Here is a 15,602-nt window from a genome sequence, read left to right as displayed (position 1 = left end):
TGTACATCTTTATAACTTCCAGGATATGTTTTGTGTCCTCTAGTAGGTTATATTATGCAACCAATATATTATTTATTCCTTTGGACTGAATGTAGTGCTTATAAAAAGAGCCCGATTGTCAGACCTGGAAACTGAAGTCCTATATCCACAGAACATGTACAGCAAGGGCAATAGTAGTGGATGCTTCTCCTCACTGCCCTACCAATTTACCGCAACCCTAGAAAAGACAACTTCTAGGTGTGAGATGATTCAGTCTCCATACTTAGTAAAGCCTGGGTGTGTCTACTGTGATGATTGTAACTGGGTGGGGTTGTTTTGTTTTTGTGATATGGACATCTGTGTAGTGCTATTAATCTTACCAACTCATTTCACTTAGCAAACAGATGATAATAGCAGACAACCAAAGCAGAAGATCATTCTCTAAGACTTTTTGATACGAGGGACTGGCTTATTGCCTTCCTAAACTGTGCCAAGGAGATCTCAGGGACCGGTGCCAGTCCATGGACTGGTCATTGAGAAACCCTGCTCTAAGCAACTACTCTGTTTCAGGCCAGTGACATAGAGCCTAATCTGGTTTTACACCCGTATATCTACATTGAAGTTAGTTATTTCTGCTTTACATCAGTATAACTAAGTCAGAATCAGGGCCATAGGAGTTGAAAGGCTGTGCATCTCATTAGCATATCCCCTGACTACCCAGACAATGTGCTTTTTATTTTACCATTTATTTATTTTATTTATCTATTTCCTTGCTGACACATTCTTTTATTATTTATTATTATTATTTTATTAATTAGTTATTAATTTGAATTGAAGTATCACTCAGAAGCCACATTCATATCAGCTCCATCGCACTAAGGGATGTACAACTGCATAGTAAAAGACAGACTGCAAAGTCTTCGGTGAAGGGACTAACTTACTACAAAAGAAAATTGTTGCATCCAGGAGCTGCAGTTAGGCTTTCACAAATACTTGCTAATATTAGGGTGACCGGACAGCAAGTGTGAAAAATCGGGACAATGGGTGGGGGGTAAGAGGAGCCTATATAAGAAAAAGACCCCAAAATCGGGACTGTCCCTATAAAATCGGGACATCTGGTCACCCTAGCTAATATATTTGTAGCACTGTGTCAGGCAAAAGCATAGACTCAACATTTACAAGGTGCTTAGTTGCTCCAGAGCTCATGCAACATCTGTTCTACCATGAAGTTCATAATGTTCTAGGTTCTGGTGATTAGAGCCATTATTGCATACTATTAGTCAGTTTTACCATTGTGCCATATTTTCTAAATGGAAGGTAAAAATGATAACTAGTATATGTAGATATGAGTCAGACATGAAAACAAGGAACTAACTTTTTTTTTAAAATTCAGACCATCTAGAACCCAGCCCTAAAGCCTCCTAACATATCCTGTTATCTGATTTTCTAAATACTTTGGTTTACTAACAGCAATATTTAATTATTGTTTTCATGCAGAGTATAGTTCTCCTGTAACCTGTTTATTTTTTTCAGGGTTTGTGGATTTAACACTCCATGATCAGGTACATCTACTGGAATGTGCCTGGTTAGAGATACTGATGATTGGCTTAGTCTGGCGTTCAATGGAACATCCGGGAAAACTCTTATTTGCACCTAATCTATTACTGGACAGGTTAGTCCACTTATTATTTATTTTTGTTTGTTTGTTTAAATGAAATGTATCTCTACCACTTTTAGTCATTTTTAGCCTCCAGCCATCCCACCTGATGCTGAGATCCCATCACATTTCATAAATTAAGCAGCACTGGCCTAGTTAGTATTGAAAGAGGTACCTCTAAAGAACGCCACCGAAGGTGTTGTTGGAAGTGGTGTTGGTGATTCAATAAATGGCACTTTTAGTTGTGAGCGAATATGGTGTTAGAAGGTCCTCTCCTGCTGCAGGTGCTTACTTTCAAAGGAGACAGAAAACGAAGATACGTGCCATTTGTAGTCCTTAAAGAGTCCATTGTGCTTTTGGCAAGGGTAAGGATACGGAATCCAGTGTCCTGACCAGAAGCCATATTGTTTATTATTTCTGCCTCCTTAAAAATTCTCCCCTGCAGTTTCAGCCAGTTTTATACTAGTGCTATGTGCAATTAAACAGCTGCCACTTGCCATTTTAGAGGAGACTACTTTTCCACTGTAGAAGAAAACCATATGCTAGACCTCACTCTGCTTTGTGATAGTCTGGTTATACCAAGCCACCCAAAAGCTGGCTTAATTGATCGCTTGAGGACTCATTCAGTGTAGGGGAACACATGGGTGGTACAGCTGCTGCAGCATCTCTTATGTTTTCTTCTTCTTTACCCCAGGTGTGGAAGGCATGTTACATAAGAGTACATGGGACTGGGGGTTCCTCCAGCCCAGCCAACTATGACTGCCAAATGTCTCCTTGGGCAGCAGAATAATTAAAACAGCTCACTGGATGTTCTGATTTGTTCCAAGGGTCTGAGCTGTAAAAGTGGTTTAAAGCAGGCCCCACCCTGTCCCCCTCACACACCTTTAATCTCTTGTTCTGGGCTCATCTTGGCTGTACTGGAGGGTCCGATCCAGGAATGCTATAGAAGAAGAGATCAGTGCTCTGTCAAATCCAGTATCCTGAAACTTAGTGTCTCTTACTACATACTTGAAAGGGAGATGAAAAAACAACTATCTACATGTACAATATGGTTCTATGAAAGTGGGGAATTTCTTGTTGATTTCAGCTGGCATTCATTTCATGCACTGAAGCATGAGAATTGACATATCTTAAAACGTATCCTAGCTAATGTACTAGAAATGCAAGTGCTTTCCTTATATTCACGAAAACAATCATGTTTCAACCCCAAAGGAATTTTTTGAGAAAGATACAAAGAGCTAAAAAAAGTGAATGAGAAGAGAAACAGTCTCTCAAACTTATAATAGTCACCACAACTAACATTATAATATCCATGTCATGTTCTGGTGAGCAGATCAGACCATTGAAAGGTTGTGTCACACCTTGCATTGTAAACCGAAGTGCCCCAAAATGCTTCTGCTAGTTTTGGCTCCCTGCCTGGGTCACACACACAGCCAGCAGCCAGCATGCGCTTCATGTTCTGTGTGCTTATACAGTTCTGATTCAACTACTTGGAAACCAACAGCCTGCCAGCAGTTATCACAGACACACTCTTGTCTTTACCCGACTTGGTTGATGTTAACAGGTGACCCCAACACTTTCCCAGACCCGTGTGTTCTGCAATGTCCAGCCCTCTCCTGCAACATTCAGAGGAATAAAAAGATCTGTTGTCTCTTTTAAAGAGACAAAACCCAACAGCTTGCCACATTGACTGGAGTTAACATTCATTTTTACTTAAAGATAGTGCTGTTCATTGAGATTAATAGGAAAACAAGTTGATGAACAACAAGAAGGAAGGATTTTAAGTGACCAAGTACAAGAGAGAAAGTTAGAAATGGTTGCAAGCAATGAAAAGTGAAAACATGCATCGAAAAGTCTAAAACTTAATTTAACAAAACACAGGCTTTGGCTTTGTTCATGATGGACTTTCTCACCCATAGTGTTCCAGCAAGATGGTGGCTGATTTCCCCACCCTAGTCAGGATTTCCTCCAGAAGCTACAAAGTGCTGGTTCCTTTTAGGGTGACCAGATGTCCCGATTTTATAGGGACAGTCCCAATTTTTGCATCTTTTTCTTATAGAGGCTCCTATTACCCCCCACCCCATTCTGATTTTTCACATTTGCTGTCTGATCACCCTAGTTCCTTTGTCTTTTTAGGTGAAAGAGATCACTTGGTGTTTTCTTCCCCTTCCTTTTATAGTCCAGTGAACCTTTGAAATGGATTGTTTTGAAGGTTATCCCTCAAAGTAAAGTTTATTCAATCTATAAGGAAGATGACATGGGGTCTGGTGGTGAAGGAAACTCAATGCTGTTCCCCCTCTCCCCATTAATGTTTGCTAAAATGCAGATTGTTCTGTTTCCTGCATCTCCTCCCTCTGCTGTCTTGATAGTCCTGATTACTGCTTGCATGTAAACTGAGGTAAACGCACATTCCTTTGTTTAATACAGACCTGTTTACTAACTCCCCTTGACATGCCTGGTGTTTAAATACACTTTAGTCATAATTCTGGAATATATCCATAACTCTTAATAGACAAGATTATTAATGATCAGTGAGTTATTAGTTTTCAAATGATACTTCACAAGGAATATTTTGTACGGAGATATTACAATACTGTGTAGGGTGTGAATACCTGGGTGCTGGATTGGGTCACTATCCACCAAAACTATTTAAAGAAAAGCTTGCTAATGTATTTTCCTCAATAATTTTCTGTGCTGATAAGTTCCACAGGCTTATTCCATATTGCATAGCAAATTATTCGCTTCATCCAATTGTTGCATGCCTTTGGAGCAGCCTTGCTCTGTAAAGTTTGATCCAACACGATTGGTGCAAGCCAGAGGATTAGCACTGAGCAATCTGCAAGAAACAAGGTTTTGTTTTTTGTACTTTTAAGCAGCAGCTCAAGCTAATATATAACAGTATAATAACTACTCTGAAATAGAACAGGAAAAAGATATATTTATTGCCTCAGAAAAAGCCCTATTCTGCTTAAGTTTCCATTGAAGCACATAATCTTTCTGTGTGCTTTGGCATTAGGAAATGTATAAAACAGTTTCTCTGTACAGAGCAGGAATTTCTCTGTTCATTTAAACTTAGATTTCCACCAGTGCTTATACTGGACAAAAAAATCAAGAAAACAGAATAAAATTTTAAAACAGTCTTTAAGTCTTTGCACAGTAGCAGTATAATTTATTACTTCAGGAAAGAAAATACAGAATATTATTGGAAAATACAACATAAAGTACATATCTACCTTCCAAGGACCAATGTGCTCTACGTTTGATATTTTTCTAAGAAAATTGCAGAGAAACATTTGCAAAATAGAGAGCAGAGCCAAAGTACTTCTTTTATTTTAAAGAATCCTTATTGAGGTTGCAGGAACAAACCATCCCAATGTGTAGAAAGAATAGTAAATATGGCAGGTGACCAGCTTGGCTTACTAGTGAAATCCTTGCTGATCTTAAACACACACAAAAAGAAGCTTACAAGAAGTGGAAGATTGGACAAATGACCAGGGAGGAGTATAAAAATATTGCTCAGGCATGCAGGAATGAAATCAGGAAGGCCAAATCACACTTGGAGTTGCAGCTAGCAAGAGATGTTAAGAGTAACAAGAAAGGTTTCTTCAGGTATGTTAACAAGAAGAAAGTCAAGGAAAGTGTGGGCCCCTTACCGAATGAGGGAGGCAACCTAGTGACAGAGGATGTCGAAAAAGCGAATGTACTCAATGCTTTTTTTGCCTCTGTCTTCATGAACAAGGTCAGCTCCCAGACTGCTGCACTGGGCAGCACAGTATGGGGAGGAGGTGACCAGCCCTCTGAGGAGAAAGAAGTGGTTTGGGACTATTTAGAAAAGTTAGACGAGCACAAGTCCATGGGGCCTGATGCGCTGCATCCGAGGGTGCTAAAGGAGTTAGTGGGTGTGATTGCAGAGTCATTGGCCATTATCTTTGAAAACTCATGGTGAGCCGGGGAGGTCCCGGATGACTGGAAAAAGGCTAATGTAGTGCCCATCTTTAAAAAAGGGAAGAAGGAGGATCCGGGGAACTACAGGCCAGTCAGCCTCACCTCAGTCCCTGGAAAAATCATGGAGCAGGTCCTCAAGGAATCAATTCTGAAGCACTTAGAGGAGAGGAAAGTGATCAGGAACAGTCAGCATGGATTCACCAAGGGCAAGTCATGCCTGACTAACCTAATTGCCTACTATGACAAGATAACTGGCTCTGTGGATGAGGGGAAAGCAGTGGACGTGTTATTCCTTGACTTTAGTAAAGCTTTTGATACAGTCTCCCACAGTATTCTTGCCGGCAAGTTAAAGAAGTATGGGCTGGATGAATGGACTATAAGTTGGATAGAAAGCTGGCTAGATCGTCGGGCTCAACGGGTAGTGATCAATGGCTCCATGTCTAGTTGGTAGCCAGGATCAAGCGGAGTGCCCCAAGGGTCGGCCTTGGGGCCGGTTTTGTTCAATAGCTTCATTAATGATCTAGAGGATGGCATGGACTGCACCCTAAGCAAGTTTGCAGATGACACTAAACTGGGAGGACTGGTAGATACACTGGAGGGAGGGATAGCATACAGAGGGACCTAGACAAATTAGAGGATTGGGCCAAAAGAAATCTGATGAGGTTCAACAAGAAAAAGTGCAGAGTCCTGCACTTAGGACGGAAGAATCCCATGCACTGCTACAGACTAGGGACTGAATGGCTAGGCAGCAGTTCTGCAGAAAAGGACCTAGGGATTACAGTGGACGAGAAGCTGGATATGAGTCAACAGTGTGCCCTTGTTGCCAAGAAGGCTAACGGCATTTTGGGCTGTATAAGTAGGAGCATTGCCAGCAGATCGAGGAACGTGATCATTCCCCTCTATTCAACATTGGTGAAGCCTCATCTAGTACTGTGTCCAGTTTTGGGCCCCACACTACAAGAAGGATGTGGAAAAATTGGAAAGAGTCCAGCAGAGGGCAACAGAAATGATTAGGGGGCTGGAGCACATGACTTATGAGGAGAGGCTGAGGGGACTGGGATTGTTTAGTCTGCAGAAGAGAAGAATGAGGGGGGATTTGATAGCTGCTTTCAACTACCTGAAAGGGGGTTCCAAAGAGGATGGAGCTAGACTGTTCTCAGTGGTACCAGATGACAGAACAAGAAGTAATGGTCTCAAGTTGCAGTGGGGGAGGTTAGGCTGGATATTAGGAAAAACTTTTTCACTAGGAGGGTGGTGAAGCACTGGAATGGGTTACCTAGGGAGGTGGTGGAATCTCCTTCCTTAGAGGTTTTTAAGGTCAGGCTTGACAAAGCCCTTGCTGGGATGATTTAGTTGGGGATTGGTCCTGCTTTGAGCAGGGGTTAGATGACCTCCTGAGGTCCCTTCCAACCCTGATATTCTATGATTATCCTCCTTTTCGCTAACTGTGGGAGGGGAGAGGAGGAGGAACTGAGGGGAAACATTCAGAGAAGAGGCGGTCTGCATTGACAGGTAACATTTTCTTCTCTGTCCTCGTTTCCTGGATGGGGTGATCATTTCCCTGGCCACCCTAGTGCAGATGGAATAGCAATAGACATTAAGAGCAAAGAATGCTGTTTGGGAGTCAGGAAGCAATTGTACAAACAAGAATCTGTTTCTGTTGTTGTACTGTTGCTAGTGTAACTAATGAGACAGATATCTCTATAAGGGTTAAAATAATTGGGGAGATTGGCATAATACGTGCAATTTTAAAGTGATAGCTGGCCCCGTTAGAGAAGCTCAGTTAATACTTATTGTGAAGTAGAAAAATAGACACACTTCACAAAAAGTCATGCAATGTACATGGTTCTTCTGAATGATACGCTGTTTTTAGGACTATAATCTCATGAACAGGCCTGGCTAGAAACAGATGCTTTAAGCTGTTGAAAAGGGGAGATGCTTAGCTCTCCACAGGACAAGGCAGATGTTGCTAGTCTAGATGGTGCCCAAGAAAATAGATCTTAAAGATGTCACTAGTCCAGGACTGACATTTGTTAGATCTGACCCTTAGCTCATTGTCATTTGGGAGGGAAATGTAACATTACAAAACAGAACCAGCTCAAGAACAGTAAATACCACTCTGGTACAACTCTAAGACAAAATTCTTCCTCTCTCGCAAGCACTAAGTCTGTGCATAAAAAAAAAGAAGCTTTTATTAAGAGGAGAGGGAACACAGCATCAATTAGGAAAAGAGTGAAAGCAGTAAGTAAACACCTGCCCCACAATATTTTGGGTGGTAATCAACTAGGGCATATTAAGTACAGTTCTGCTGCCCTTTAGTCAAGATTTAAGTGAATTTTAACCCAAAACAGCCACAGTTTGGCAAAACATTCTGCTGCATACCTTGGCAAAGTAGGTGTTTCTGTGCAAATATGCTCTGCCACGGAGGTCTTTCCCCCCATGTCATCAACAGTTGGCAAGGGAGAATTCAGATCACTGGCTTATGTCATCTAAGCCTATGATTCTATCAGATTTCCTGGTACAATGCTATGTTGGTAGTGCTGTATTAAGCTCCAGATATGTACCTAAATTTAGCTGAATGTTAGCCTCTGACATCATGTGACCTGCAGTGTCAACAGCCTTGTTCCTTCTGTCTCTTGTTGGAGAGGATGACTGGGCAGAGCAACCGGGTCCAGAGAGCAACAGAAGGGTTGTGAATGGATGTCTGGCTGTAGAGTACCTCCGTCCATGACCACAGAAGGAGCACTCCCCAACTGGAGTGGATTCCATGGAGTGAGCAACCTTTTAAGCTGCTGGCCTAAATGCTGGTCTTTCCCTTTCAATTCATCTCCTGCTGCTAGAATTACCAGGAAAACAATAATAATAATGAAATTAATTAATAAGGCAACAACCTACCATTAATATTTCATAATTACATGTAAGTGTGCCAGACTCTATCATCATTACTTCAAAAATGGATAACAGTACATAATACTGTTATGCAAACCCCAACTCTTCTACCAACCTACTTTTGTTTTGTTGGGGAGAAACTCAGTGGCTTGCTGGTCCTATTTGGTGTGTTTGGGACAAATGCATGTCCAGCATCTTCTGGGCCTTCTTCCCTCTCTGTGTCTTTTCCTGGGGATCCACAAAGGTCTCTCTTCACTCCCTTCTATGTTGAGCAATGGCAGAGGGCATTGGTTGGGTATCCTGCTTAACCCACACCTATGGGTGAATCAAATAATTTGATGACTAGCATAAATATCTGCTGCATTCATCAGCTGAGTGCAGATGAACAGTTTCCAGTCTTATTTAGCTTTATGGCTTTGGTTTGAAAATGTCCCACCACATCTGAAAACTGTCTCTTACTGAGTTTCCTGTGCATGTTGTGCTTTCAGGCACTCAGATTCTACAGCAATGAGTCTGTAATAAAAGGCTAAGCACAATAGAATAAAATCAGAAAGGGACTATAGGATGCTTAGCTGGTCCCTCACATCTCGTAAAATGTTTCAAATGCCTCAGGACATCACACTCTTAATAACTCTGTCTCTTGATTAAAGGGACAGCAAAACTTTGGTGCAGAACAAAGTAAATATGATTGCTCCAATTTACTATCAGCTAAAAAATAGAAGCAGGGTGGATACAGAGCTTTGATTCAAAGCATTTAATTAGTGACATACTATTTGTATTTATTGCCAAGGAAGCAAGCACATAAACACTAACTAAATCCACTGCTGCATTTCAAAAACATTTTTTTTTAAATCTATGTATAGATTTTATTTTCAATTAACCAATGACAGCAATGTGTTCCACTCTGGAAACCAAACCTCCAACAACCAGTCTGTAAACAAGTCACTTACTTAACAGAGCTGAGTGCAGAAGCCTGCAGAGAGCTAATAAAATACAGAAATTGACTAAATTCTCTTCCACTTTTTGCTTTATTGATATACTTTGAGGCTTGTTATTACATTGCAGTTATAGGCTATGGAGAACTAGATAAACATGCATTTTTAGTATCAGACTTGCAATTCTTTTTCGAATTTTCAATTCTGCTTACTTGAATTTGGGGTTTCTACAAGCCACAGTGAATACTTTTCAAGGGTATTTCAGAAGTCAAAGAACTTTAAAAATAATCAGGAGAAAGTCTCTCTAGAATTTTGGATCATCTTGGGTATTTATATTCTATTATGGCAATGACATTATGATTTTATGTAAGGTATATTTGAAATTAGAACTTGGAACTATAAACAAAATCCCATAATGGTGGTGGTGGTGTTCCTTTATTAAGAACAAAGGTACCCCCAGAGGTCTGTAAATATGATTCCCTAGCAGAAACTCTTGATAAGAGTGTCTTACACCCTCCACACCACTGTGTCAACTGCTGTCATGTTTTGAACACAATAGCTATCCCAGTTTTATTATAATTATCATAGCTGAGGCATGAGGAGGGATGGAGATTTCTGCCACCTGTTAGCCTACAGATCTATTAAATATCACCTCTCATCAAGATGAATGAAGCCTTCTAGAAAAGTTGCTGTGCTGCTTGCACACTTCAGGACAAATTCACCCCTGGGGGTTGAAACTCCATCAACCTCAATGGAACAGTAAATGTGACCTTTCTAATAAAACTGCTAAATTTGATTAAATTGACTTGTCCAATGCGCATTTGCTTTATTCTCCCCATAATTAAGTGTATAGCAGAGGGTACGCTGATCTGGCAGTGCCAAATAATGCTACTAGTGAGTGACAAATGATTGCTAAACAAATTACTATTTATGTATTTATTTGCATTTGTAAAGCACTCATCTCCATAATATCTAGTGAAGTATGGATTCCTATTCAGCAGCAAGAAACTGATATTAAAATGCATTTATATAGGTTATGGCCTACAGTTGATCCAAACTTTTGTGAGGGATGTTAGCATCTCTTCAGAACAGTGCTATAAGAAAGAGGCAGTTGCTATTGAGAACTACAGTGTGCGGTGGGGCATAATGCCACCTGTGTAGATTAGAAATATGCATAGCCTGTACTTCAGTAATGAAGGAATTCATTCTTACTACAATAAAGAGGTTTTTTGGTTTTCTATAAAATTCCTTTCCTTTAGTATCAAGGAGAATAATGGTTCAGGGCTAGCTGTCCCCTGGATCACTTTCTAGTCCCTGAGTGCACCCTTTCAAATGACAGGCCTTCACTTCTCTCAGGGTGGAATGCACAATTCTCCTGTTATTGACTGGTCCCCTGGGTTCAACCACTGCAAGTCTTCTCCTTGGGAGCTGTGACCAGTGGTGAATACAATAACCCAAAACAATCTTTGAAACAGAGTATTGTTTGTTCTCAATAGTAGGAACAAAGCATAAAAAGAGAGAAGGGTTTTCACACAACCAACCAGTCTACATGCATCTGTCTCTTACCTTATGGCCCAGACAAGCCTAGCTTATCCAAGACTCCGACCCTTTCCCCAGCAGTCCCTGCCTTCCTCTCTCCCTCTTGGTCTTCAGAGTCTGGCCTTTTATCCGCCCCAAAATTCTGGGTTTCAGTTTTTCCTGCTTGGTTTCCACCCTCCTGGAGTTACCAGCTAAAACAGTGGTTCTCAAACTTTTGTATTGGTGACCCCTTTCACACAGCAAGCTTCTGAGTGCGACCCTATTTAACACTATTATAAATGCTGGAGGTGAAACGCATTTGGGATGGAGGTTGACAGCTTGTGACCCCCTCCGCCCAAGTAATAAACTCATGACCCCTGAGGGGTCACGACCCTCAGTTTGAGAACCCCTGAGCTAGACCGTTGAACCCAACATGGTCAGAGGTAAAACTTCAATGTGAATGACAACCATATTATCCTTTAAGTACCATCTGATGCTATTGTCTCCTGTGTAAATGCAAATAATCCCTGCTTGAATTAACCCTGTGTAATTATATAACAAACCCCACAATAATACCAAAACAGATAACATGTAATATTTGTGAAATATTAGACAGCTCTTGCATCCTTTACAAATAATATAGTGCATTATGGCTGTTCTGAATTGCTTTATTATCTGTTCCCAGTCCTCATGCATTTTGCTGCTGCTGTTTTGTTTTGATATTTCCCATGTAGGCTGAGAATGAGTCACTGTGCTTTTATGGTGGTTGCAGCTAGTGTATCCTCTTGTATAATTTTCTGTGTTTGCCATCTAGTTACTACAGTGATAGTTGCTACATAAATATACTGATGGATTGTACAGGTTAATTATTTCTTTTTAACTTAAAGGGTATTTACCACAACATTCCCCAAATGACATCTCATACCATAGCATCCTGAGGCAGAGTTAAAAATGGGCCCAAACTTTCAGATCCAAAATAGTGTTTGAATCCAAACATCTCCAAAGTTTGAGGTTAGTTTGGAACTGATGCTCCAATCTGGCCTCTTAGGGCAGGTCTACACTACCCGCCTGAATCGGCGGGTAGAAATCGATCTCTCGGGGATCGAATTATTGCGTCTCGTCGGGACATGACAATCGATCCCCGAATCGACACTTCTACTCCACCAGCGGAGGTAGGAGTAAGCACCGTCGATGGGGGAGCCGCGGAGGTCGATTTGTCGCCGTCCTCACAGCGGGGTAAGTCGGCTCCGATACGTCGAATTCAGCTACGCTATTCGCGTAGCTGAATTTGCGTATCTTAAATCGACCTCCTCTCCCCCCCCCCACCCCGTAGTGAGGATGTAGCCTTAGAGAAAAAGGTTGGAGTTGCAAAGACCCAAACTAAACTTCCCCACTATTTGGGGGCAAGCAGACTTCATTCCACCTATTAGTTTGGGCCCAGTTCTAATCACCATACTGCTAGTGACTCTTAGACTGTGATTCGTACATTGACTCTATTGGCACATGCTTTTGCATAAGTTGACAAAATATTAATGTTATCTGAACAACAAAAGATAGCTGCTGTTAGAGCTTGCGATATTAACTGAAAAAAAATCCCCAGTAAATTAAAAAGCAGCAAATACTGAGGAAAATCATACATACAAAATCCATACATAGGACGTGACTGACGAATGTAATACATTTGTTATTTATTTCTAATTAAATAGAAATATGAGGATCAGAAGTAAGATGTATTAAAGGATTGGGACGTAATGTATTAGGGATGAACAGACCACTATGGATAAAGTAGAATCTCCACTCCCTCCAAATCTTTGTCCAAAATTAAATCGGAACCAAAACTAAAGAGCTTTTTGAAAAATGAAAAGTTCATGCTCAGTTACCTTTTTTCATTTTTATGCACATCTGCACTCAGTGCCAGTTTGAAGCACAAGCTACAACCACAGTAGTCCAAATATAAACCTTTTGCCACTGTCTTTACAGAGGAAACCATCTTGAAAGAGGGTGATGTAAAGGCTTTATTATGTATTCAGGGCCGGCTCCAGGCACCAGCCCACCAAGCTGGTGCTTGGGGCGGCACCTGGAGGGGGGCGGCGCTCCGGCCCCCGGGGAGAGCGGGGCCACGGCCGGGCTCGCCGCCCTGCCCCCGGCGCTCTGGCCGCCGGGGGAAGAGCGGGCTCGCCGCCCGCCCCCCGGGGCTCCGGCCGGCCGCCCCCCCCCCCGTGGGGGGGAGGGGGGGGGCGGCCGGAGGCTTTTTTGCCTGGGGCGGCAAAAAAGCCAGAGCCGGCCCTGTATGTATTCAGGTGCTGGCTGTGTATTTGTATACTTGGTTAAAAGGCTCAACACTAGTAAGAAATAATTGCTGGAACTAGACCATTCCATGAACCTCTCCAAGCACTCACTTAAAATCCTTCTTTTTACCATAGTATAACAATAAAGGATCAGGCGACACTGGGGACTTATAAGTACAGAAATATCTCACACTGAGGGCTAGTCTACACTGGCAACGCTAAAGCGCTGCCGCAGCAGCACTTTAACATAGCTGGTGTAGTCACGGCAGAGCGCTGGGAGAGAGCTCTAAAAAACCCACCTCCATGAGGTCTCTCATTTCAGAGTAAACAGACAACTGCTGCTTTCACTGCTCTTGACAAAATTAGTAGGGTTGACAAAGTAGAGAATAGCAACTTGAGAGTTCAAGTAGTGATTTTCAAGTTTGTCACTTAATTTAACTTGACATCATGTCCCATAGTGTGCTATATTTAGCCTACACTGGTTTAAATAGATGTACAAGCTCTAAATGTTTAAAAATACTCTTATTCATTGTTGGAAAAATGAAAGGCAACAGAGCAGACCTCTGACAGCGGATGTGTTAACTGTATCAATATCTCACAATGTGCAACAGCCAGCTACCACAATACAAAGGGGAAAGTAAATGAGAGATGTGAAGGGTTGGTAATACGGAGTGCAAGTATGAATTACAGCTTCCTGATTGTGGGCAACACAGAAGAGGTAGAAGTTTTGAGCTACATTTGAAAAAGGGATGAGGAATCAGGAGGGATGAGAGCAGACTTCACCAAATAATTGCTGTGGTAGCAGCAAAAGAGCAACCTCTGATATAGGTCAACACTGGAAAAAGGGGTGTGACAGAAGTGAGACTTTGGAAACATGGAATATTCAAAGTGTATTATAAGGAGATACACAGATGTCACAGAGATATGGTATATTCAGAGACTATTATAATATTTATGTGTTTGATCCATCTTTATGAGCTTGCAAGTGATTGAGATTGGATTTCTATCTCAAGGGGTAAGATAAAGGAAGTGTCTGGCAGGAACTAAAGTCAACGAGAGGTAATTAATGAAAATCTCCAATACTGAAAACAATGTAGGTAACGGGTCATTTTGAAGTTTCACTCCCTGGAAATAGCTCAAGAGGCCTAACATGCAAACAGGGCCAGCTCTGGCTTTTTTGCCGCCCCAGGCAAAAAAGCCTCCGGCCGCCCCCCCCGCCCCCCCCGCGGGGAGGGGCGGCCGGCCGGAGCCCCGAGGGGAGGGCGGCGAGCCCGCTCTTCCCCCGGCGGCCAGAGTGCCGGGGGCAGGCCGGCCGGAGCCCCGGGGGGAGGGCGGCGAGCCCGCTCTTCCCCCGGCGGCCAGAGCGCCGGGGGCAGGGTGGCCAGAGCGCCGGGGGGAGGGCGGCGAGCCCGGCCGTGGCCCCGCTCTCCCTGGGGGCCGGAGCGCCGCCCCCCTCCAGGTGCCGCCCCAAGCACCAGCTTGGTGGGCTGGTGCCTGGAGCCGGCCCTGCATGCAAAATGCCTGAAAGTTTATAAAGTGACATTCCTAACTTAGAAAGAGGGTGTCACTCACACTTGATCCAAGAACTGACATGAGTCTATGACCAGAGACAGGCCCTATGAGAGGACTTGAAGTACACTAATCCTATGAGGGGCTCCATGTAGAAGATGGCTGACCAGCTGGTAAGCTAAAAATGCAGATAAATTGTTTGTTTTTATTATATGTTTTCTCTGAATTGCCTTTGTTCTGAATAAACAGCACTTTTCTATCAGAGCTGACTGATAACCCTATTATTGCTCCTGAGAGAGTGGAAATGCAGATGCTGAACTGAGGTCAGATATGGTGAGGTAATCACAGTGAATTGCAGGAGTCCCCAGTTTGAAGAGAGAGGATTGTTGCACTCTGCTCTGAGATAGGTGATTGCTGAGTGGGGTGCTCTCAAGTAGGCCATGAAGGAGTCAGAGGTGCATTTATGTTGGGAAGTGTGACAGGGAGCATAGGGAGAGATGAAATCATGGAGATATATTGGGATCATGAGGGTTCTTTAAGATGAGGAGAGCAATGGATAATCAAATATTCACTGGTGTTTTCACTTTCCTTCCTAAACCAAGATACAGACATCCCAGAATTTCTTCCCCATAAGTTCTGTCATATGAGCGTCCTATTAATGGCTTATACTCTAAGCCTTCTAATACATGCACAGTTGGTCAAACTTTAAAAATCCTTGTGACTGACAGGATCTTTGAAATGAAACAAACAAATAGCAGAGAGTCCTCACCAGAGAAGCAACAGAGGGTCCTGTGGCACCTTTAAGACTAACAGAAGTATTGGGAGCATAAGCTTTCGTGGGTAAGAACCTCACTTCTTCAGACTTGCATCTGAAGAAGTGAG

General features: G+C 42.4%; 1 protein-coding gene across 1 annotated transcript in view; it reads left to right on the top strand.

Annotated features, from left to right (window-relative positions):
• The window catches only part of ESR1 (estrogen receptor 1), a 177,462-nt gene that overhangs the window by 142,374 nt on the left and 19,486 nt on the right, over positions 1-15,602 (top strand). Inside the window, exon 6 of the mRNA XM_026649757.2 lies at positions 1,513-1,651. Within this exon, the coding sequence (XP_026505542.1) occupies positions 1,513-1,651 (139 nt within the window). The remainder of the gene's footprint in view (positions 1-1,512; positions 1,652-15,602) is intronic.

The sequence above is a fragment of the Terrapene carolina genome, unplaced genomic scaffold (assembly GCF_002925995.2).
Source record: "Terrapene carolina triunguis isolate 2854851 unplaced genomic scaffold, T_m_triunguis-2.0 Scaffold85, whole genome shotgun sequence".
Taxonomy (NCBI): domain Eukaryota; kingdom Metazoa; phylum Chordata; order Testudines; family Emydidae; genus Terrapene; species Terrapene triunguis.
Note: the sequence above shows the minus strand (reverse complement) of the source record. Positions and strands in the feature narration are given on the sequence as shown.